Source organism: Nilaparvata lugens, chromosome 13 (genome assembly GCF_014356525.2).
Source record: "Nilaparvata lugens isolate BPH chromosome 13, ASM1435652v1, whole genome shotgun sequence".
Lineage (NCBI taxonomy): Eukaryota > Metazoa > Arthropoda > Insecta > Hemiptera > Delphacidae > Nilaparvata > Nilaparvata lugens.
In genome coordinates, this window is record NC_052516.1 from 11,564,204 (window position 1) to 11,587,253 (window position 23,050).

General features: G+C 33.4%; 1 protein-coding gene across 1 annotated transcript in view; it reads left to right on the top strand.

The window, feature by feature from the left end:
- The window catches only part of LOC111057048 (glutamate--cysteine ligase catalytic subunit), a 62,419-nt gene that overhangs the window by 21,891 nt on the left and 17,478 nt on the right, over positions 1 to 23,050 (top strand). Inside the window, 6 exon segments of the mRNA XM_039439832.1 lie at positions 7,884 to 8,056; positions 15,756 to 15,898; positions 17,383 to 17,445; positions 19,285 to 19,481; positions 21,300 to 21,471; positions 22,734 to 22,931. Of these exon segments, the coding sequence (XP_039295766.1) occupies positions 7,884 to 8,056; positions 15,756 to 15,898; positions 17,383 to 17,445; positions 19,285 to 19,481; positions 21,300 to 21,471; positions 22,734 to 22,931 (946 nt within the window).

The following is a 23,050-nucleotide window of genomic DNA, read 5'->3' on the forward strand; positions in this document are numbered from 1 at the left end:
GTAAAACGGTCAATATTATATTAGGCTATTGATCCCCATATTATTATCTTTGTCTCTAGATAAAGTTTCAAGAACACTTTCTTTTCCGACATTAGTTTGAAAAACTTTTCCCTGATAGGAGAGATTCTACATTATTTTCTGCCATAGCCTTCAAGCTCCAAGCCGTATTCACCTTGACTTACAATAGTTACAATAGATCATTTTGCAGGCCCCATTATTCAGTCATGTATCTGATCGTTTTCTTCTTCATCATAATAATCTTCTTCTTCTCTTCTTCTTCTCTTCTTCTTCTTCTTCTTCTTCTTCTTCTTTTCTCTTCTCGGTTTTTCTTCTTCTTCTTCTTCTTCTTCGTTTTTCTTCTTTTGACTTCTACCAGTCTGAGCCCTCAATAATTGTTGATCAACAAAGACTCCCCATAAATAATTCAATCAGCTCTCAATAGCATGAATTATTACAGCCATCCATCAACTATCTCTCTAATATTTTGTACTGAAGGTACCCCTTGGAAGCATCACCAAAATTTTTCCTTGATCTATTATTATGCAATCGATTTTCAAAGAATATAACAATAACAAAACATAGTCTAATAAAGAGAAAGAAGTAGGTTTACCACAAATAAAAATAACAAAGGAGAGATATAGAGAGAGGCGGATAGAGAATAAAAACACAAAGAAAGGGAGAGAGAGAGACAATTATGAATTCGACACATTTTGTAAGATAAATAATAAAAGATGGACAAAGAGTGAATCTATCTTGCATATTTTGAACGAATATAGAAGAACAAAAGAGAGATACAGAGAGTGAGAGAGAGGACAGAGAATTAAAAATACAAAGAAAGGGAGAGAGAATTATAAATTCGACACATTATTTGTAAGGTAAAAAATAATAAAAGATAGATAAAGAGAGAATCGCTCTATAGATCTTGCATATTTTAAACGAATATAGAACAACAAAATAAAGATACAGAGAGAAAGAAATTGATTGATTGATTGAGTACTTTATTTATGTAGATTACAATAAATACTGGCTTATACACTTATATACAATAGCTTACAATACAGCAAAATTATAGATGAATTTACATAATATAGACTAAGAAAATAAAATATTAATGAACTGTATATGATATGAAAAAGCAATTTGTAATATAATAACTATAGATAATTATATTGTTATGCATCTACATAAATTGGCGGAGCTTTGGGACATATCAATGTCCATTCTTCGGAAAGAATATTAAAAATATCCTCCCCACTAACTCTCTACCAAAGAGAGAGAGAGAGAGAGAGAGAATTATACATTTGACACATTTTGTAAGATTAATAATAAAAGATGGAAAAAGAGTGAATCGATCTTGCATATTTAAAGGAATATAGAACAACAAAAGAGAGATACATAGAGAGAGGGAGAGATAGATAGATAGATTTTATTTTACAATCGTTACTAGGCTTGTCGCCTATGGTAACATGGTTACAAAATTACAGTTTTACAAATCATCTTGAATGATAACACAGCTACTACATGATTTTATTATTCTCATAATAATAAAGACATTAATAATACATAGATAATAATTCTATATAACTCTAAAATAACTAATAAAAAATGTAAGATGCATAATAATACATACAATCAACGGAAATAAGATGCCATTGGGTATTATTATTTACAGGTATTAGTAGGTGTCAATCAAACGCTCCAATACTTCAGCAAAACGAGCAAAATAATATTGTTACTGTACAACGATTATTGCAAATTTCCATAGAGAGAGAGAATGAGAAAAAAGAGAAACAAAGGGAAGTAGTGAGAATGATACATTTGACACATTTTGTAATATGAAAAAAAATAAAAGATAGATAACGAGAGAGAATCGCTTTATCGATCTTGCACATTTTAAACGAATATAGAACAACAAAAGAGAGATACAGAGAGAATGAGAGAGAGAGACAATAAAAAGACAAGGAAAGGGAGAGAGAATTATAAATTCGACACATTTTGTAAAATAAAAAATAATTAAAGATAGACAAAGAGAGAATCGCTCTATCGATCTTGCACATTTTAAACGGAAATATACAACAAAAGAGAGAGAGAAAGAGCATAACAGTCAATGGCGACAGCCATTGGTCTATATCAATTTTCTACGACCTTGAAGTCATTTTTGATAAGTTGATATTTTTCTATAGGTTTAATTTATTTCAGTATAGTATTCAATCAACTGTCAGTCTCAATATCCTTTAGAAACTCTTTAGTTTCATTTTCTTCCTTTCAGTCATCTCATACAAGAATGATATTTATCCTTGGATATCCTCATTTATCCTTGAATTTAGTCCTTGGATATCCTCATCCAAGAATTATATAAATCCGTGGATATCCTTATCTAAGAATGTCTTTCATTCTGCTCCAAGCCTTTAGTGCTGTGATGACACATCAATGTATGACGCCATTTTTACCATGCATGTCCTACCGTTACCAGCCTTAAGCCTGGTTTACATTAGTAGAGTTAGTGGTAGAGTTCCCTGGGCAAGTACTAACTATCTTGTGAACTCTCCCAATGATAACATTCATGGTAGAGTACTAGTTTTTAGTAGAGTAGAGTGGGATAGTACTCTACCACTTGCCTTCCCCCGCCACCGCTTCTCACTCTACTCTACCACTACTATACTAATGAAAAAAGTCTCGAGCTATAGTGAGGTCCACGTTATAATGACAATGGAGAAAGATAGGAGAACAACGTTGCCGATCCTCTGTCTTGTCAATGCCTTCTATAGACGGTAGCTGATACAGGTTTATTAATGAAATATTAACTGTTCATTCTCGTTTAAAATAATCAATTATATTTTATAAGGCAAGAAATATTTTTCAAAAGTTTCATAATGAATATCTATAATTAAGATGAAATATTTTGTTGATTGATTTTTAATTCCACATTGTTGAAAGACGATCTGGCAACAGAACAAAGCGAGAAAGAGATAAAGCTATCGGCTTTGTTGAATGATAGACAAGGATAGCAATACCATTGCTAATCAAACACTGCCATTATAACGTGGACCTCATTATAGTAGAGTTGAATCGTGTATTGACATTTTAAGGTTAGTTAAGGTTCTATTCACTAGACAACACACTTTACCTACTATTCTCAATTTTAGTGAAAACAGTTACTCGATTGAATGAAAAAGACTAAGAAATTGTCAAAAAACCACAGATTTATTGATACTTAGAAAACCTATAACCTCTGATAAACAGAGATTGACAATGGTGTAATAACCGAAACCGGTCTTTTCAAGTATCAATAAATCTGTGGTTTTTTGACAATTTCTTAGTCTTTTTCATTCAATATGAATAATGACCACATTATCAACTTCTCAACTACACAAAAAAGGGGAAAAAACAGTTACTCGACCAAGTAAGTTGAGTAGAGTTAACTCGGTAGAGTTAGTATGCCAGTTACTCGACCACCAACTCTACTAATGAAAACCAGGCTTTAGTCTCTGTGCCTTTCTAATGCGTTCTATACTACGGTCTCCTATTAATATTTCAAGTGAATTTATGAACTAATTTGTTTTATTTGTGTGTTTTTCACGTGTTTTTTTGTGTTTTCAGCAACGTAAAATCACTATGGCGGCCCGAATATGGTGCCTATATGATAGAAGGCACCCCTGGTAAACCATACGGCAGTCTGTTGGCACATTTCAACATAGTTGAGGCCAATATGCGCATGCGCAGAGAAGAAGCAACGCATGTTCTACATGACAACGAAGTTTTGTTCTCGCTTACTGCATTTCCAAGGTATTTCTACTTTTTACTCAATTAATTAATTAGTTTGAAATTAAATAAGAAGTAGATTTATTTGTTATAGAGACGTTTACAGCCTTTCTAAGGTATTTCTACTATTTATTTAATAGATAAATAAGTGTCATATACCATAGAGAATAGATAGCATAAAAAGATATCCATGGTTTTCTAGAATTCATTCAAAGTTTGGAAGTTGTGTATCAAATAATGAATGGTGTTGTGTATCAAGTTGAGATGATACTGTATCATATTGTGTTGATACTGTATCATGTTTGGTGATACTGTATCATATTGTGGTGATATTGTGTCACAATTTATCATATGATATGATATATGTATGAATATAAATTATTGTCTTAATCTGGTTTTTTGATGAATTACTCTATTCAAAGATATATATTTCGTAGTAACTATTGTTTTTGTTTTTCTTTTCTAATGAGTATTTTCTTTTCTTTCTGTATTCAATACAGATTTCAATGGTATTTCTAGATTTTCCTGAACTTATGCTTTTTTTCCTTTTCCTTCTTATTTTTGCTAGTATTTATTGATTATTAATTTTAGTTTCAGGATGGACTCCCACCAGCGAGCAAGTTTTACTTTTGCTGGTGGTAATTTTCATTTTCATTAGATGGTACATGCTGTGTATTAGAATAGTTAATTTTTATTATACTGTATCGTGCATGTTGTATGAATATGGAAATGAATAAATTTGAATTTGAATTGTGTGGTGATACTGTATCATTTATGGCGATAGCATAGAGAAAAGATAGCATAAGAAGATATGCCATGGTTTGGAGAAATCATTCAAAGTTTGGAAGTTTTGTATCAAATAATGGTATTGTGTATCAAGTTCAGATGATACTGTATCATGTTTGGTGATACAGATACTGTATCATTTTATGGTGATAATGTATCATTTCTGGTGATGCCATATAGAAAAGATAGCATAATAAGAAGATATCCATGGTTTGTAGAATTCATTCAAAGTTTGGATGTTTTATATCAGATTATGGTGTTGTGTATCACTTTCAGATGATACTGTATCGTTTTGTGTTTATACTGTATCATGTGGTGATACTGTATCATGTATGGTGATACCATAGAGCAAATATAGCATAAAAGATATGCCATGGTTTAGGGCGTTTATGTTGCAAATTTCATTGTCAACTCAAGCCGATAGTCCTAAGAGTTGTTTTTAGTGAAGCTATGTGACGCTGGTAGTCTCTCATACTGTGCCCTCCTTACACTCTTACACTCCCAACAACACACTAATAATAGACAGTAATCGGCTCGAGTTAACATCAAAATTTGGAACATAAACGACCTATACCACGGCATATCTTCTCATGCTATCTTTTCTCTATGGTAAAACCAGAAATGATAAACATTATAACCATTAAATTATACAGTATCAATACAATATGATACAGTATCATCTAAACTCGACATACAACACCAACATTTGATACAAAACTTCCAAACTTTGAATGAATTCTACAAACCATGGCATATCTTCTTATGCTATCTTTTCTCTATGGTATCACCATAAATGATAAACAGTATAATCATAAAATGATACACTATCAACACAATATATTAGGTTTTTAATAAAGGCAGCGATTCAATTCAATATGATATAGTATCATCTCAACTTGATACACAACACCAACATTTGATACCAAACTTCAAACTTCGAATGAATTCTACAAACCATGGGATATATTCTTATGCTATCTTTTCTCTATGATAATACTAAAAAAGAAGTAGATTTATATTTTGTAGTCTCGCTCTCTGTTTATATACTGTTTTTTAGTATATATTACGGATAAGTGCTGAAGGGGAGGGTATCCTTGATACTCTCTCTGAGAATGGACTTCTTAAGGTCCAAGCTTCACCGTTTCATGTGAAAACATTACAGTAGTACTATAATTCTCGCATATTTCATCATTTTCCTTACCCAATATTATTGTAGAACTCATTAGTTTAATATGATTCACCATGTTATTCTACCGCTACTGGTATTTATTTTAACGCTAGAACGTAAGTTGAATTATGTTTTGTTAAACACATGAATAAAGGAATCTGAATCTCTCTCTCCCTCTTATTTTCAACGATTTCTACTATTTAAATATTCATTTATTTATACATTGAAACATACACTATCATTCTCAACTATGAATGATTGGGAAAGGAACAACAGGCTTGAAGCCCAAAACTGTTCCTCTCCCAAATTTAGATAGAAATTGTCCAAAAATAGGTTATGTTCACATTTCACGATTTTTGTCCAATTTTGAGTCCAAAATATTTATAAACTAGGAATTTAGAATTTAGGAAAGTTGAAAACCAAATTTAATAAGAATACTTATGAATTATAAAATAATATGAATGGTTATCATTGATATTTTCCGCAAAACGTGATTTCAGAAGCATCTACAGAGCTACTGTGTTGTAGAGTAAGCGAAATTTGGTTTTGGAAAGGTCAGACAATTGACCTTTATGTCCTTCAAAATGTATTGTGTTTAATTTATCTATTTGCCAATGAATAATGAATAAATTAAATAATGTGTCTAGTGGTCAGGTTTTCCTTATCATTGACAAGACTTTTCTTAGACAATAGACCCAATCCCGATAAGCTATTTTTGAATAAGACTAGAGGTTATCATATGAGGGATCTGCAGGAGCCAATGTTTTTCCAAAAGTTAATAATCTCGCTCTGTGTTATGTACGTCTCACAGATCAACTAGTATTTACAATGCTTTTTTTATTATTTATTTATTTATCACAGCACAAAGAAGACTACCTACAGGCATTAAGCCCAAAACAGTTTTTCTTCAACTTTTTCACAGTTTTTCTCTGTTTCTCGTCAACCAAGTTCCAAAAAAAATGAATATATCAGCTATTGCTCTTGTTTAGCAGGCCCAAACTATAGTGAGGTCCACGTTATAATGGCAGTGGAGAAAGATAGAAGAACAACATTGCCGATCCTCTGTCTTGTCAATGTCTTCTATATATCAGACGGTAGCTGATACAGGTTTATTGATGTAATATTAACTGTTCATTCTCGTATAAAATGATCAGTTATATTTTATTAAGCAAGAAGTTGCATTTTTCAATAGATTTAAAATATTCTGTTAATTAATTTCTAATTCTGCATTGTTGAAAGACGACCTGGCAACAGAGCAAAGCGAAAAAGAGATAGCGCTATCCGCTTTGTTTAATGAAAGACAAGGATAGCAATACCATTGCTAATCAAACACTGCCATTATAATGTGGATCTCACTATAGTATATATAGCTCAACAGCGGTTTATCTAAAGATCTGAATCATCTAATAGATTCCAGAATAATTCTATTTTGTTGATTTTTTCTACTCATTTAGTAAATTGTGATGTGTCGATTGGTTTTATAATCAAGATACTTCATTAATCAATTTACCACATTCTGACCCGCTTGCACAAAAGTCGGTTAAATTATAATCGTGATTAATATCATGAGAATCTATAACAGAAGATTTTCTTGAAAATACTGCTTCTCTGATTGGTTCTCGTGAAATTAATAAGAATTAAAATTTAACCGGCTTTGTGCAACCGGCTCTTTTGCTTGGTGATGACGTTTACAAGAGTAAAATATAAATTTGACAATTTTCACAATCTGCTTCAATAAATGATATGAAATTGTATGATTGATTGAGTCATGTTAAGTGCTTAGTAAAGTGAGGTCCACGTTATAATGGCATTGTTTATTTAGCAATGGTATTGCTATCCTTGTCTATCATTCAACAAACGGATCGTCTTTTTTAACAATGAAGAATTAATAATTAATTTACAAAATATTTCATCTTGATAATGAGTTAATATTAATTCAATAAACCTGTATCAGCTACCGTCTATAGAAGGCATTGGCAAGACAGAGGATCGGCAACGTTGCTCTCCTATCTTTCGCTACTGCCATTATAACAAGGACCTCACTATAGGCCTACGCGACTTTCATTATAATTCGGTTTCTGATTCCGAAAATGAGTTATTATTGTGATTCTTGATTACTCCATAATATCCAGATTTTTCACCAATTTTCTTGATATTTTCTCTGTAGGTTGGGATGTCCTAACTTCACCTCTCCTTCGTACACACCGACTCCCAGCTCTGGAGCGGCGTGTTCTCTTTTCATTCCGGATGAAACCATCTTCCCAGGGCATCCACGTTTCAAAACGCTCACACGCAACATTCGGATGAGGAGAGGCGAAAAAGTTGCCATCAATTTGCCAGGTCAGCACTTTTTTAGTCTTTAAAAATAGGTAGTCTCAAAATGAAAAACATTGTTTTTTATGGGTGTTCACACTTGAGCAACTTTGTACCAAAAATGAGAACCATTGTTTCTTACACATAGGCAACTTTGATCCAGAAATGAATAGCATTGATTATAATAGGAGTGTTCACACTTGAGTAACTTTTACCCAAAAATGAATAGCATTGGTTCTTGAGGAAGTGTTCATCACACTTTGGCAACTACGACCGAAGAATGAATAGCATTGTTTCTTATGGGAGTGTTCACGTTTCAGCAACTTTGACCCAAGAATGAATAGCATTGGTTCTCAAGGAAGAGTTCACACTTGAGCATCTTTTGCCAAAAATGAATAGCATTGGTTCTTATGGGAGTGTTCACACAAAGGCAACTTTGACCCAAGAATGAATAGCATTGTGTTTTTATGGAAGAGTTCACACATAGATAACTTTGACCCAAGAATGAATAGCATTGGTTCTTATGGGAGTGTTCACACAAAGGCAACTTTGACCCAAGAATGAATAGCATTGGTTATTATGGGAGTGTTCACACATAGGTCACTTTGACCCAAGAATGAATAGCATTGGTTCTCAAGGAAGAGTTCACACTTGAGCATCTTTTGCCAAAAATGAATAGCATTGGTTCTTATGGGAGTGTTCACACATTGGCAACTTTGACCCAAGAGTGAATAGCATTGCTTCTTATGGGAGTGTTCACACGTGAGAAACTTTGTCCCAAAAATGAATAGCATTGGTTCTTATGGGAGTGTTCACATTTGAGCAACTTTGTCCCAAGAATGAATAGGATTGGTTCTTATGGGAGTGTTCATCACACTTTGGCAACTACGACCGAAGAATGAATAGCATTGTTTCTTATGGGAGTGTTCACGCTTCAGCAACTTTGACCAAGAATTAATAGTATTGGTTCTTATGAGAGTGTTCACACTTGAGCAACTTTGACCCAAGAATGAATAGCATTGGTTCTTATAGGATTGTTCACTCATGGGCAACTTTGTCCCAAGAATGAATAGCATTGGTTCTTATGGGAGTGTTCACACATAGGTCACTTTGACCCAAGCTTCTTATGAGCTTCAAAGGTTCTTATGAGAGTGTTCACACTCCAGCAACTTTGACCCAAGAATGAATAGCATTGGTTCTCAAGGAAGTGTTCACACTTGAGCAACTTTTGCCAAAAAATGAATAGCATTGTTTCTTATGAGAGTGTTCACACTTGAGCAACTTTGACCCAAGAATGAATAGTATTGGTTCTTATGGGAGTGTTCACACAAAGGCAATTTGATCCAAGAATGAATAGCATTGGTTCTTATGGGAGTATTCACACATATACAACTTTCACCCAAGAGTGAAAAGCATTGTTTCTAATGGGAGTGTTCACACTTGAGCAACTTCGTCCCAAAATTGAGAACCATTGTTCCTCATTGGAGTGCTCACACTTGAGAAATTCATCCAGAAAAATGAATAACATTGGTTTTTATGAGAGTGTTGACACATAAGCAACTTGAAACAGAAAATAAAACAGAAATCTCTCAAATTGGCTCTATAAATCGATTTAATTGAATGAAGTCAGAATTCCTAGCTACAGAACGTCTATTGCTAAGCTATCCTCGACATGTGAACCGTAAGACTGGTCACACACCGATTAGTCAAGAAAAGACAAGACACGTTTAGTCACAATACTTCACATTGCTGCTTATGACGCAACTCATACTGATTAGTCATTGCAATTAGACATGACTCCATAAGCAACTATGTGAAGTATTGTGACTAAACGAGACTAGTCTTGTCTTGACTAATCGGTGTGTGACCAGCCTAAGGCTGGGCGCAGACCAGTTAGTCAAGACAAGACATGATCAGACACGTTTAGTCACAATACTACATACAGTTGCTTATGAAGACCATGTCTAATTGCAATGACTAATCAGTGTGTGTTGCGTCATAAGCAGCAATGTGAAGTATTGTGACTAAACGTGACGGTAGTCGTGTCTTGACTAATCGGTGTGTGACCAGCCTTAGGCTGGGCGCAGACCAGTTAGTCAAGACAAGACACGTTTAGTCACAATACTTCACACAGTTGCTTATGAAGACCATGTCTAATTGCAATGACTAATCAGTGTGAGTTGCATCATGAACAACAATGTGAAGTATTGTGACTAAACGTGTCTGATCATGTCTTGTCTTGTCTTGACTAACTGGTGTGCGCCCAGCCTGATAATAGAAATCGAATTGATTGGAAGAATTTTAAAATTTAAATAAAATTCATAACCAAAAAATCACTTTGTCTAGCAAACATTGAACCACGATAGATGATGTTGCCTCAACCGTGACCTTCATTTGAAAAACCTCATCAACTTTCACTTTTTTATCTAGAAAAAAATTCAGATTATATTTTCGCCGCAGACATTAATAATGTGTAGTGAGATTCACTGTAAACTGTCATAATTATCTGAAATGGGAAGCATGGATGTTATTTAAATAAGTATTACTGACACTTTGAAAGGTGTCTCCCTAGATATTGGTTCAAGTGTTTTTGCAAGATAAAGTTGGCAGCTATTCAACGATTTTTCATTAATAAATATTTGAAACTTTTCTCTCAGAATAATTTTGAGTGTTTATTAAAGTGCATTTTGTTTGAAATTGATAAGATATATAGGCTATTCTAGTATAGTGAGGTCCACGTTATAATGGCAGTGTTTGATCAGTAATGGAGTTGCTATCCTTGTCTATCATTCAAAAAAGCGGATAGCGCTATCTCTTTCTCGCTTTGCTCTGTTGCCAGATCGGCTTTTAACAGTGTTGAATTGATAATTTAATGAATAAAATAGTTCATCTTAATTATGAAATAATTATTGAAAAATATAATTTCTTGCTTAATAAAATGTAATTGATTATTTTAAACGAGAATGAACAGTTAATATTACATCAATAAACCTGTATCAGCTACCGTCTATAGAAGGCATTGACAAGGTAGAGGATCGGCAACGTTGTTATACTATCTTTCTCCACTGCCATTTATCTAGGTTAAATTGGATTATTTATCTAGGACAACTGATTGCTTTCACTGACAGAACCGACAAAGAAGTGAAACGTAGGTGTGCAATTGCATGGAGGAAATATTGGTCATTGAAAAGTATTCTCAAGAAATAAGGAGATTAGTACTGTTAAGAAGACACAGATATTAAAGACTTGTGTTTTTCCCGCGCTTATTTACGGCTCCCAAACCTGGGCGTTAAAGAAAGCAGTACTACAGAAAATAGCAAGAACTCAAACAGCGATGGAAAGAAGTATACTGAACGTAAGGAGGCTAGATAGAGTTAGGAATACATCCATCAAGGCGATAACAAAATTGGACGATGTACTGAAGACTATCAAGACTCTGAAGTGGAAGTGGGCAGGTCACGTCGCTAGATTGGAGGATGGCAGGTGGACGAAGAGTCTAACTTTGTGGAAGCCCAGCTGGAGGAGAAGGAAAATTGGACGACAGCGATTCAGATGAAAAGACGACATTGTGAAAGTGACTGGGGATAGGTGGGCAGTGTATGCAAAAGATAGAGATAGATGGAGGAACCTGGGAGAGGCCTATGTCCAATAGAGGACCTGGTTTCCACAAATAAAATGATAACATATTTGCATTTTCTTTTTATTTAATCTTGTATACTAATAATGAAGTTTGGACTATTTGAAAAAAAAGCTAGCTAATTCAATAATGTTATTTAATATTTTCAGTTTAGCAAAGATGTTCATTCTTTCTACATATTATTTTGTATTATTGTATAGTGTTGGGAACCAATAAAGGCTTTTATTATTATTATTATTATTATTATTATATTATTATTATTATTATTATTATTATTATTATTATTATTATTATTATTATTATTATTATTACATCAATAAACCTGTATCAACTACCGTCTATAGAAGTCATTGACAAGATAGAGGATCGGCAACGTTGTTATACTATCTTTCTCCACTGCCATTATAACGTGGACTACACTATAGACGACCTGTTAAGAATGTTCTTGAAAATCTTTGCTGAATACTACCTTGAGAATCTAATAGGATTAGAAGACTCTAGTCAAAATGTTTTGAGATCTATAAATTTAATTTTAGAATTTTCGACAATATAGATCAAGTACAACCTTTGCTCCTATTTTATAGTCCACGCTTCAAAATTTTTTTTTAATTTTTTTGTCTGGTTCATCTAATTATCTAATAAATAAATATATCTTATCAAACATAATTTATAGTCGATTCTTTCCAGAAAAGACAGACTAGCAAATTTTCTTAATACTGTGATAGTTCCTTTCAACGTTCAACATGCCTCTTGCAATAATTCATACAATTTCCTGCAATATTTGAGCTTCTCAATGCATGAGTAAAAACTTGAGAGGCATGCAAGTTTCATGCCACTTTTAACTTTCGTGCAATTTGCAACACACACTAATTTCTTTCCTCTAAAATTTTGAACAGAAGTTGTCAAGGTTTATGATTAGTTATTTTAAACATAATTTACATCAGCTATAAGTGCTCACATAACCTCATTTGGATTATTTTTATTAAAATTAGGTAGAGAAACAGTTTTGAGTTTATCCTGTTGATTCTCTCCCAATAATTTGATGTTGTGATTGGGGAATGAAATATTAATGGTCATTTTTGTTTGAGAGGCATGCAACTTTCATGCCACTTTCAACTTTCGTGCAACTTGCAACACACATAAATTAATTTCCTCTAAAACGTTGAACATAGGTTGACATGATCATTTGTGTGCGAGAGGCATGCAACTTTCGTGCCACTTTCAACTTTCGTGCAACTTGCAACACACATCAATTAATTTCCTTCAAAACGTTGAACAAAAGTTGACATGATCATTTTTTGTGCGATATAGCGAGAATTTCTCGGAAATAATATTTTGTGGTATTCGACATATTGATAAGCGCTAATATTTGAAGTGCGATAACCTCTTAACCATTATCTGAAATTTCTGTCCATTCATGAAAATGCACAAACTTAATTGACCGTTAACTATTTTTTATCGTTTTTTAACTGGTTTCAGTCGTTTTTTCCTCGTAAATTGAGATATAGTTGTAACTGTCAGTTTTCTCTATAGCTAAAACCAAGGCCTCCCATCTAACTAAAGCTGACATTTTGGAGTGAAACCCAAACTTTATTACATGAATTTAGTGTATGATAGTGATTATGTTTCTAATTCATGATTTATAGTTTTGATAAGTGGATGATTTATTGTTCCGCTGTGTTGTAGACATAATACGATTTTATATGTTTTTTTATGATGATTTTTTTATAAATTTTTCTTGATGTAGTAATTCAAATTTTTAGGAGTTTATTCTCTCTTGTTTGAAATGGTTTTGATTCTATAGTGAGGTCCACGTTATAATGGCAGTGTTTGATTAACAATGGTATTGCTATCCTTGTCTATCATTCAACAAAGCAGATATCGCTATCTCTTTCTCGCTTTGCTCTGTTGTCAGATCGTCTTAAACAATGTAGAATCAATAATTAATTGACAAAATATTTAATCTTAATTATTGAAAAATATAATTTCTTGCCGATCCTCTGTCTTGTCAATGCCTTCTATAGACGGTAGCTGATACAGGTTTATTGATGTAATATTAACTGTTCATTCTCGTTTAAAATAATCAATTATAATTTATAAGAAAAAACAGTTAATATTACATCAATAAACCTGTATCAGCTACCGTCTATAGGAGTCATTGACAAGACAGAGGATCGGCAACGTTGTTCTTCTATCTTTCTCCACTGCCATTATAACGTTGACCTCAGTATAGATTTCAAGTTTTGTGAGTGTTTTTGAGTTTCTCAGCAATTTACTGTGATAATTTTTCCTCGTAATTATTTAATTAATTGCACATGCATTTCCATTTATGGCTCAACTTTTTATTACACGTGCAGTTTATTGCTTTTTATTGTGTTTAATCATCCCATAAACCATTTCGAGATGCATTTATTATTTGAAAAAATCTTGGATCAATAAAATATGATAATAAAAGATAGGAGAAATTTTGGGCAATGACATTTTTTTTTCTTTTCTGACTTTATTCTTTTATTGATAATAAACAATAATTACATCATCAAAATAATAGGGAGAGAAAAAAATAAGGAAACCTTGTGCTATTCCTCTCCCAAATTTAGATAAGGTACACATAGTCCGAAATAGGTTGAAACTATTAAATAGGTTAGACTATTGTATTGTTTTCTCTATCTTATCAATAAATAAATTAATAGTCAGGAGAAGAATGTACTGAATTTTTCATATTTTATTGTTATTTAATAAACACGTCATTCTATTCTATCATTTTTTTGGAATATCTCAATAATCATTAAAGATATGAATTTGAAACCGGCTCCATTAAGCTGCGTTTACACCAAAGTTTTTAACAAAATGTAAAAACTCAATCCTCATAGATTCTATTAGATTGAACATAACTCACTAGTAGTTCTGTGAACAGTAGACCTCACGCAGTATTCTCATCCACAAGTACCTGATTGAAATTATAGACCTTATGGAAATACAGCAATAGACTGGCTTCTCCACACATCTGTGTAATCACCTGTCAGCTGATTTATGATGAATAAATTCTATAGTCTTATTTTTACTCTAATATTGGCGTATGAAGGAGGCTCCTTTTTTCCTTTTATATTATCCTTGAAATGCAAAATTTCCAAAAACCTTGTATATACGTCGACGTGCAATTAAAAAAGGAACATACCTGTCAAATTTAATGAAAATCTATTACCGAGTTTCGCCGTAAATGCGCAACATAAAAATATATAAACGTATAAACATTTAAACATTCAAACATTGAGAGAAATGCCAAACCGTCGACTTGAATCTTAGACCACACTTCGCTCGGTCAATCATACACATGATGAACATGTGTTTATCAAGTTCTGTTCAATCCAATAGAATCTATAAGGATTAAGTAAACAACATTTTGTTACTAAGTTTGGTTTAAACGCAGCTTTAAACTCCAAACCAAATTTTACAATAGCTTTGATATTTTGTCTTTTTTTCTTCAGGGTTACTCTTGAATATAAATGAAAATAGAAATCTCATCAAGTTGATAATGGCATCATATAGCCGAAACATGTGACTAGTGTTTTTAATTATACTACTTGTTATTATACTTTTAATAATACTTAATCACAATTAAGTATAATTTTGAAAAGGGTACATTACTGAAGGACTATGGCTGCCTGAAAAGCAGTCGTTGGGTCATGTCAGAGGCCCTGAAATTGGTCAGTTGTGACCTGAAAACTCTGAAGACACCAGACCTGAGCCAGCCAGGTCACTCGATATTCTTATTATTAATTCTTCCATAGTCCTTAAGTAACAATAATAATATCGAGTGACCTGGCTGGCTGAGGTCTGGTGTCAGAGTTTTCAGGTCGCAACTGATCAATTTCAGGGCAGCTGACATGACTTAACCTATGACATATTTCAGAATTAAAAATTGAGTTTGTTGGATATTGTACTCGAAGTATTTCAATCTGTTTTGAAGTATTTTTCATGCAGTTAACAAAAAATGCAAAAATAACCTATCACCATTTTCTCATAATCAGTTATAATCATCCTTTGTTTTAGAGTTGTTTTTCTCACCATTTTTGCTAATTTTGATTGCAGTGTACAAAGACAAAAATACTCAGTCACCGTTCAAAGAGGATCTATCAGCTGAAGGTGATTCCAGCGCTGCCTTACCTGATCATGTATATATGGATGCTATGGCTTTTGGAATGGGATGCTGTTGTTTACAACTCACTTTCCAGGCAGGTATTTCAGTCATTCATTCACTCATTTAGTCATTCATTCAGTCATTTAGTCATTCAGTCGTTTATTTAGTCATTCGTTCATTCAGTCACCAACTCGGGCACTTTTTTGTTTTGTTATCTAGTTTATCTCATAGAGAAATGTTGAGGTGCGTACAGATTTACGCGCCGCGAACATGAGCAATTCACTTTTAATCAGCTGATGTCAAGCTTTTATATATCTGTATCTTACCGTTTCTGTAAAAATACAGATATAATCAGCTGATTAAAAGTGAATTGCTCATGTTCGCGGTGCGTATATCTGTACGCACCTTTGGTGTTGTGCATCAAGTTGAGATGATATTGTATCGTTTTGTTTTGATACTGTATCATGTGTGGTGATACAGATTCTGTATCAATTTATGGTGATACTGTATCATTTATTGTGATAGCATAGAGAAAAGATAGCAAAAGAAGATATTCCATGGTAAAGTTCGTTTATGCTTCAAATTTCAAAGCGATTTTTTGTTAGCTCAAGCCGATTACTGTTTTGTTGGGAGTGTGAGAGTGTAAGAAGGGCACAGTATGAAAGACTACCAGCGTCACATAGCTTCACCAAAAACAACTACTAGGACTATCGGCTTTAGTTAACAGTGGAATTTAGAACACCCTATACCATGGCATATCCATGGTAAAGTTCGTTTATGCTTCAAATTTAAAAGCGATTTTTTGTTAGCTCAAGCCGATTACTGTTTTGTTGGGAGTGTGAGAGTGTAAGAAGGGCACAGTATGAGAGACTACCAGCGTCACATAGCTTCACCAAAAACAACTACTAGGACTATCGGCTTCAGTTAACAGTGGAATTTGGAATATAAACACCCTATACCATGGCATATATATCTCCTATGCTATGCAGCCTCTATGGTATAGGCTAGCTAATATATTGTGAACTGAATGAACAAGGAAATCTCTGTTCTTGTATTTTCTAGTTAGATTCACGTTGTAAAATAAGCACCTGATTAATTTGAATCTCGCCAAAGAGTTCTCTGGAAATTGAAAAAATCAAAGTACCCTTACTTTACAAAAAGGGTGATTTACTTTACAAAAAGGGTGATTTACTTTACAAAAAGGGTGATTTACTTTACAAAAAGGGTGATTTACTTTACAAAAAGGGTAATTTACTTTACAAAAAGGGTGATTTACTTTACAAAAAGGGTGATTTACTTTACAAAAAGGGTGATTTACTTTACAAAAAGGGTGATTTACTTTACAAAAAGGGTGATTTACTTTACAAAAAGGGTGATTTACTTTACAAAAAGGGTGATTTACTTTACAAAAAGGGTGATTTACTTTACAAAAAGGGTGATTTACTTTACAAAAAGGGTGATTTGAAACTTTGATTTTTTATTTCCAGATAGATACGAGTAAGTTAGTCCTCACCAAAAAGTTGGCAGTTTTTCTGTATTTTTGTGGTAGTCTATTGAAATTGTTTATCTTTTTTACAGGCGTGTAATATAAGAGAGGCCAGGATACTCTATGATCAGCTCACACCGTTATGCCCTATCATGGTGAGTTAATCAAGCTCCTTTTCACATTCATTTATAGCTAAAAGTTAGATCGATTTTTCAATAATTCTAATTCAATTTCTGATCAATTTCCCGTCAATTTGAGCGTTCTCTCTGACTATTGATTATCCTTTTCAACCCGGGTTAAACATCGTTTTGTGTTTAGTTCAGAATGAACTATGAATAAATAAATCCAAATGATTAAAATAAACAGCTTTTCTCCTAATTTTTTGTGTTTTTGACCCTAATTTTTGTGTAATTTTCCCTAATAAGTGTTTTTGGCTCTGATTTTTTGTTTAATTTCTCCCTAATTTGTATTTTTGGCCCTAATTTTTGTATAATTTCTCCCTAATTTGTGTTTTTGGCCCTAATTTTTGTGCAATTTCCTCATAATTTCTGTTTTTGGCTCTAATCTTTGTCCAATTTCTCTGTAATTTGTATTTTTGGCCCTAATTTTTGTGTAAATTCTCCCTAATAAGTGTTTTTGGCTCTGTTTTTTTGTTGAATTTCTCCCTAATTTGTATTTTTGGCCCTAATTTTTGTATAATTTCTCCCTAATTTGTGTTTTTGGCCCTAATTTTTGTGTAATTTCTGCCTAATTTGTGTTTTTGGCCCTAATTTTTGTGTAATTTCTCCCTAATAAGTGTTTTTGGCTCTGATTTTTAGTATAATTTCTCCCTAATTTGTATTTTTGGCCCTAATTTTTGTATAATTTCTCCCTAATTTGTGTTTTTGGCCCTAATTTTTGTGTAATTTCCTCATAATTCTGTTTTTGGCTCTAATCTTTGTCCAATTTCTCTGTAATTTGTATTTTTGGCCCTAATTTTTGTGTAAATTCTCCCTAATAAGTGTTTTTGGCTCTGTTTTTTTGTTGAATTTCTCCCTAATTTGTATTTTTGGCCCTAATTTTTGTATAATTTCTCCCTAATTTGTGTTTTTGGCCCTAATTTTTGTGTAATTTCTGCCTAATTTGTGTTTTTGGCCCTAATTTTTGTGTAATTTCTCCCTAATAAGTGTTTTTGGCTCTGATTTTTAGTATAATTTCTCCCTAATTTGTATTTTTGGCCCTAATTTTTGTATAATTTCTCCCTAATTTGTGTTTTTGGCCCTAATTTTTGCATAATTTCTCCCTAATTTGTGTTTTTGGCCCTAATTTTTGTGTAATTTCTCCCTAATAAGTGTTTTTGGCTCTGATTTTTTAATTTCTCCCTAATTTGTATTTTTGGCCCTAATTTTTGTATTATTTCTCCCTAATTTGTGTTTTTGGCCCTAATTTTTGTGTAATTTCCTCATAATTTCTGTTTTTGGGTCTAATCTTTGTCCAATTTCTCTGTAATTTGTATTTTTGGCCCTAATGTTTGTGTAATTTCTCCCTAATAAGTGTTTTTGGCACTGATTTTTAGTATAATTTCTCCCTAATTTGTGTTTTTGGACCTAATTTTTGTATAATTTCTCCCTAATTTGTGTTTTTGGCCCTAATTTTTGTATAATTTCTCCCTAATTTGTGTTTTTGGCCCTAATTTTTGTGTAATTTCTCCCTAATAAGTGTTTTTGGCTCTGATTTTTAGTATAATTTCTCCCTAATTTGTATTTTTGGCCCTAATTTTTGTATAATTTCTCCCTAATTTGTGTTTTTGGCCCTAATTTTTGTGTAATTTCTGCCTAATTTGTGTTTTTGGTCCTAATTTCTGTGTAATTCATCCCTAGTTTTTGTTTTTGACCCTAATTTTTGAGTAAATTCTCTGTAATTTGTGTTTTTGGCCCAAAGTTTTGTGTTATATCTCTGTAATTTGTATTTTTTGCTCTAATTTTTGTGTAATTTCTTGCTGTTTTGTGTTTCAGTTAGCTTTGACAGCAGCCAGCCCGGTGCAGCGAGGGGTGTTAACAGATGTCGATTGTCGGTGGACTGTGATTAGTTGCTCAGTTGATTGTCGCACCCGGGAAGAAAGGGGTCTCCAGCCACTCAAACACAACAAATTCCGCATTCCCAAGTCACGCTACGACAGTATTGACTCTTATCTGTCGCCCCAGGGAGAAAAGTGAGTGAAATATAGCGTATTTTGTTTAGAAATGATGACAATTGAAGATAAAAATCATTAGTTCTTATGGGGGTGTTCACACAGGGGTAACTATTGCTCAAAAATGAATATTGTTGGTTCTTATGGGAGTGTTCACTCATGGGCAACTATTGCTCAAAAAATGAGTAGCATTAGTGCTTATGGGAGGGTTCACACATAGGCAACTATTGCTCAAAAATGAATATCATTGGTTCTTATGAGAGTGTTCTTATGATTCAATCTATCATTGACATTTGTAATGCAATTGATTTTCTCAATTAGCTGCTGCAATAGAAATATTTTGATTTTTGTTCACTATTGCTCAAAAATGAATATCATTGGTTCTTATGAGAGTATTCTTATGATTCAATCTATCATTGACACTTGTAATGCAAATGATGTTCTCTATTAGCTGCTGCAATAAAATATTTTTACTTTTGTTCATACATAGGCAACTATTGCTCAAAAATGAATAGCATTAGTTCTTATGAGAGTATTCACACAGAGGCAACTATTGCTCAAAAATGAATATCATTGGTTCTTATGAGAGTGTTCTTAAGATTCAATCCATAATTGACATTTGTAATGCAATTGATGTTCTCAATTAGCTGCTGCAATAGAAATATTTTGATTTTTGTTCACTATTGCTCAAAAATGAATATCATTGGTTCTTATGAGAGTATTCTTATGATTCAATCTATCATTGACATTTGAGGCGGTGAGAGGAAAAGTGGTGTAAGTCAAAAATTTGAAGTCAATTTTTGATTGACTTGAATTGAATCCTGAAGGGTCATTCTGTGACATGGAAAAGTGAAGTAACTCAAATGTAATGCAGATGATGTTCTCTATTAGCTGCTGCAATAGAAATTTGACTTTTGTTCACACAGAGGCAACTATTGCTCAAAAATGAATAGCATTGGTTCTCATAGGAGTTTTCACACAGAGGCAACTATTGCTCAAAAATGAATAGCATTGTTTCTTATGAGTGGCCACACAGAGCAAACTATTGCTCAAAAATGAATATCATTAGTTTTATGAGTGTTCACACAGAGACAACTATTGCTCAAAAAATGAATAGCATTGGTTCTTAAGAGGATGTTCACACAGAGGTAACGATTGCTCAAAAATTAATCTATTAGTTCTTATCGGAGGGCTCACACATGGTAAACTTCCTCAAAAATGAATAGCATTGTTTCTTAAGAGAATGTTCACATGGAGGAAACTATTGCTCAAAAATGAATACCATTAGTTCTGATGAGAGTGTTCACACAGAGGCAACTATTGCTCAAAAAATGAATAGCATTGGTTCTTAAGAGAATGTTCACACAGAGGTAACTATTGCTCAAAAATTAATCTATTAGTTCTTATAGGAGGGTTCACACATGGTAAACTTCCTCAAAAATGAATAGCATTGTTTCTTAAGAGAATGTTCACACGGAGGAAACTATTGCTCAAAAATGAATACCATTAGTTCTGATGAGAGTGTTCACACAGAGGCAACTATTGTTCAAAAATGAGTAGCATTAGTTCTTATGGTAGGGTTCATAGAGACAACTATTGTTCAAAAAACTAGTAGCTCTAGTTCTCATGGGAGGGTTTTCACAATAGTTGCCTATTGATAAAAAAATGAGTAGCAATAGTTCTGATTGGAGGGTTCACACATTGGCAACTATTGCTCAAAAATCACCAGTATTGGTTGTTACGGGAGCGATCCCACATAGACAACTTAAGCCTAAAAATGAATATAATTGAACGATTTTTGTAGCAAGTTAACCATGATTTTCTTCGTTTTTTGCTCAGGTTTAACGACGTTCCCCTGGTTTATGATCAGGCCGTTTACGATCAGCTGCGATCAGCTGATATCGATCACCTGCTGGCCCAACACGTTGCTCACCTCTTCGTCAGAGACAGTGTGTCTCTCTTCAGCGAGAAGATCAATCAGGATGATGAGAACGACACTGATCATTTCGAGGTTAGTTCTGTTCATTTTCCTAAAACCTGATTTCAAATATATTCGTTATCAATTATTACTAGTAGTTCTGTGAACAGTAGACCTCACGCAGTATTCTCATCCACAAGTACCTGATTGAAACTATAGACCTTATGGAAATACAGCAATAGACTGGCTTCTCCACACATCTGTGTAATCACTTGTCAGCTCATTTATGATGAATAATTCTATAGTCTGATTTTTACTTTCCTTGCCCTATTACCATAGGTAAGGAAAGTATTGCTTTCCGAAAAAAATTAAGGTACCCCAATTTCTACATTTCTCTATACGTTTCAAGGGTCCCCTGAGTCCGAAAAACTGGTTTTTGGGTATTGGTCTGTATGTGTGTGTGTGTGTGTGTGTGTGCATGAGTGTATGTGCGTCTGTCTACACGATATCTCATCTCCCAATTAACGGAATGACTTGAAATTTGGAACTTAAGGTCCTTTTACTATAAGGATCCGACACGAACAATTTCGATCAAATGCGATTCAAGATGGCGGCTAAAATGGCAAAAATGTTGTCAAAAACAGGGGTTTTCGCGATTTTCTCGAAAACGGCTCCAACGATTTTGATCAAATTTATACCTAAAATAGTCATTGATAATCTCTATCAACTGCCATAAGTCCCATATTTGTAAAAATTTCAGGAGCTTCGCCCCATCTATGCAAAGTGTGATTTTAGAATCCCAATTATATCATTCTTCGGATAAAATTTAAACAAAAACTTTTGATTGGAAAGGATTGAGCATGAAAATCTCTACAATTGATGTTTAGTAACATTTTCACCTAAAAATGGAAATAAGCTTTAAATTCGAGAAAATGTGATTATTCAATTGCAAATTATTGTTGATTCTATTAAATCATTCACTATGAAGAGATAGCAGACCTCATGTGTGTCTCCAGCGTTATAGTCCTGTCACCAGCTGGCTGGATCTTGGAATAGTAGACTACTTGAGATGCGCGTGAACACTAGTGTCATGTGATCAATTTTCATAACGGCGAGGAAAGTTGTGTGAGTGCGCCACACCAGATTTTTTGTTTTAGTTGAGATACCCAATTTATATTTCACTTTGTTTGTGGGCATCAAATCCTACTCCTGGAGTCTCTCAAGGAATATTCTTGGCAGCCTCTTAATAATTTCACCCTCAAGATAATAATCAATGCTAGATTGAATTTCTAGAATGTTTATATTAAGATGAATAAAATCATGAAATGAATAATTATTTTCTGCTTTTTTCGTAGAACATCCAATCAACGAACTGGCAAACGATGCGCTTTAAGCCTCCCCCTCCTCACTCTGAGATAGGGTGGCGAGTGGAGTTCAGACCCTGCGAAGCTCAACTCACAGATTTCGAGAACGCCGCCATTGTCTGCTTCGTAGTTCTGCTCACAAGGGTCATACTATCCTATAACATCAATTTCCTCATTCCTATTAGCAAGGTTAGTAAGTATTTTCATACATTAATACATACAAAATAATTAAGGACTGAAAATTTTGTGAAATGAGCAACTAACACAATAATTAATTTATTTCGGACTATGTGTAACCTCATCTAAAT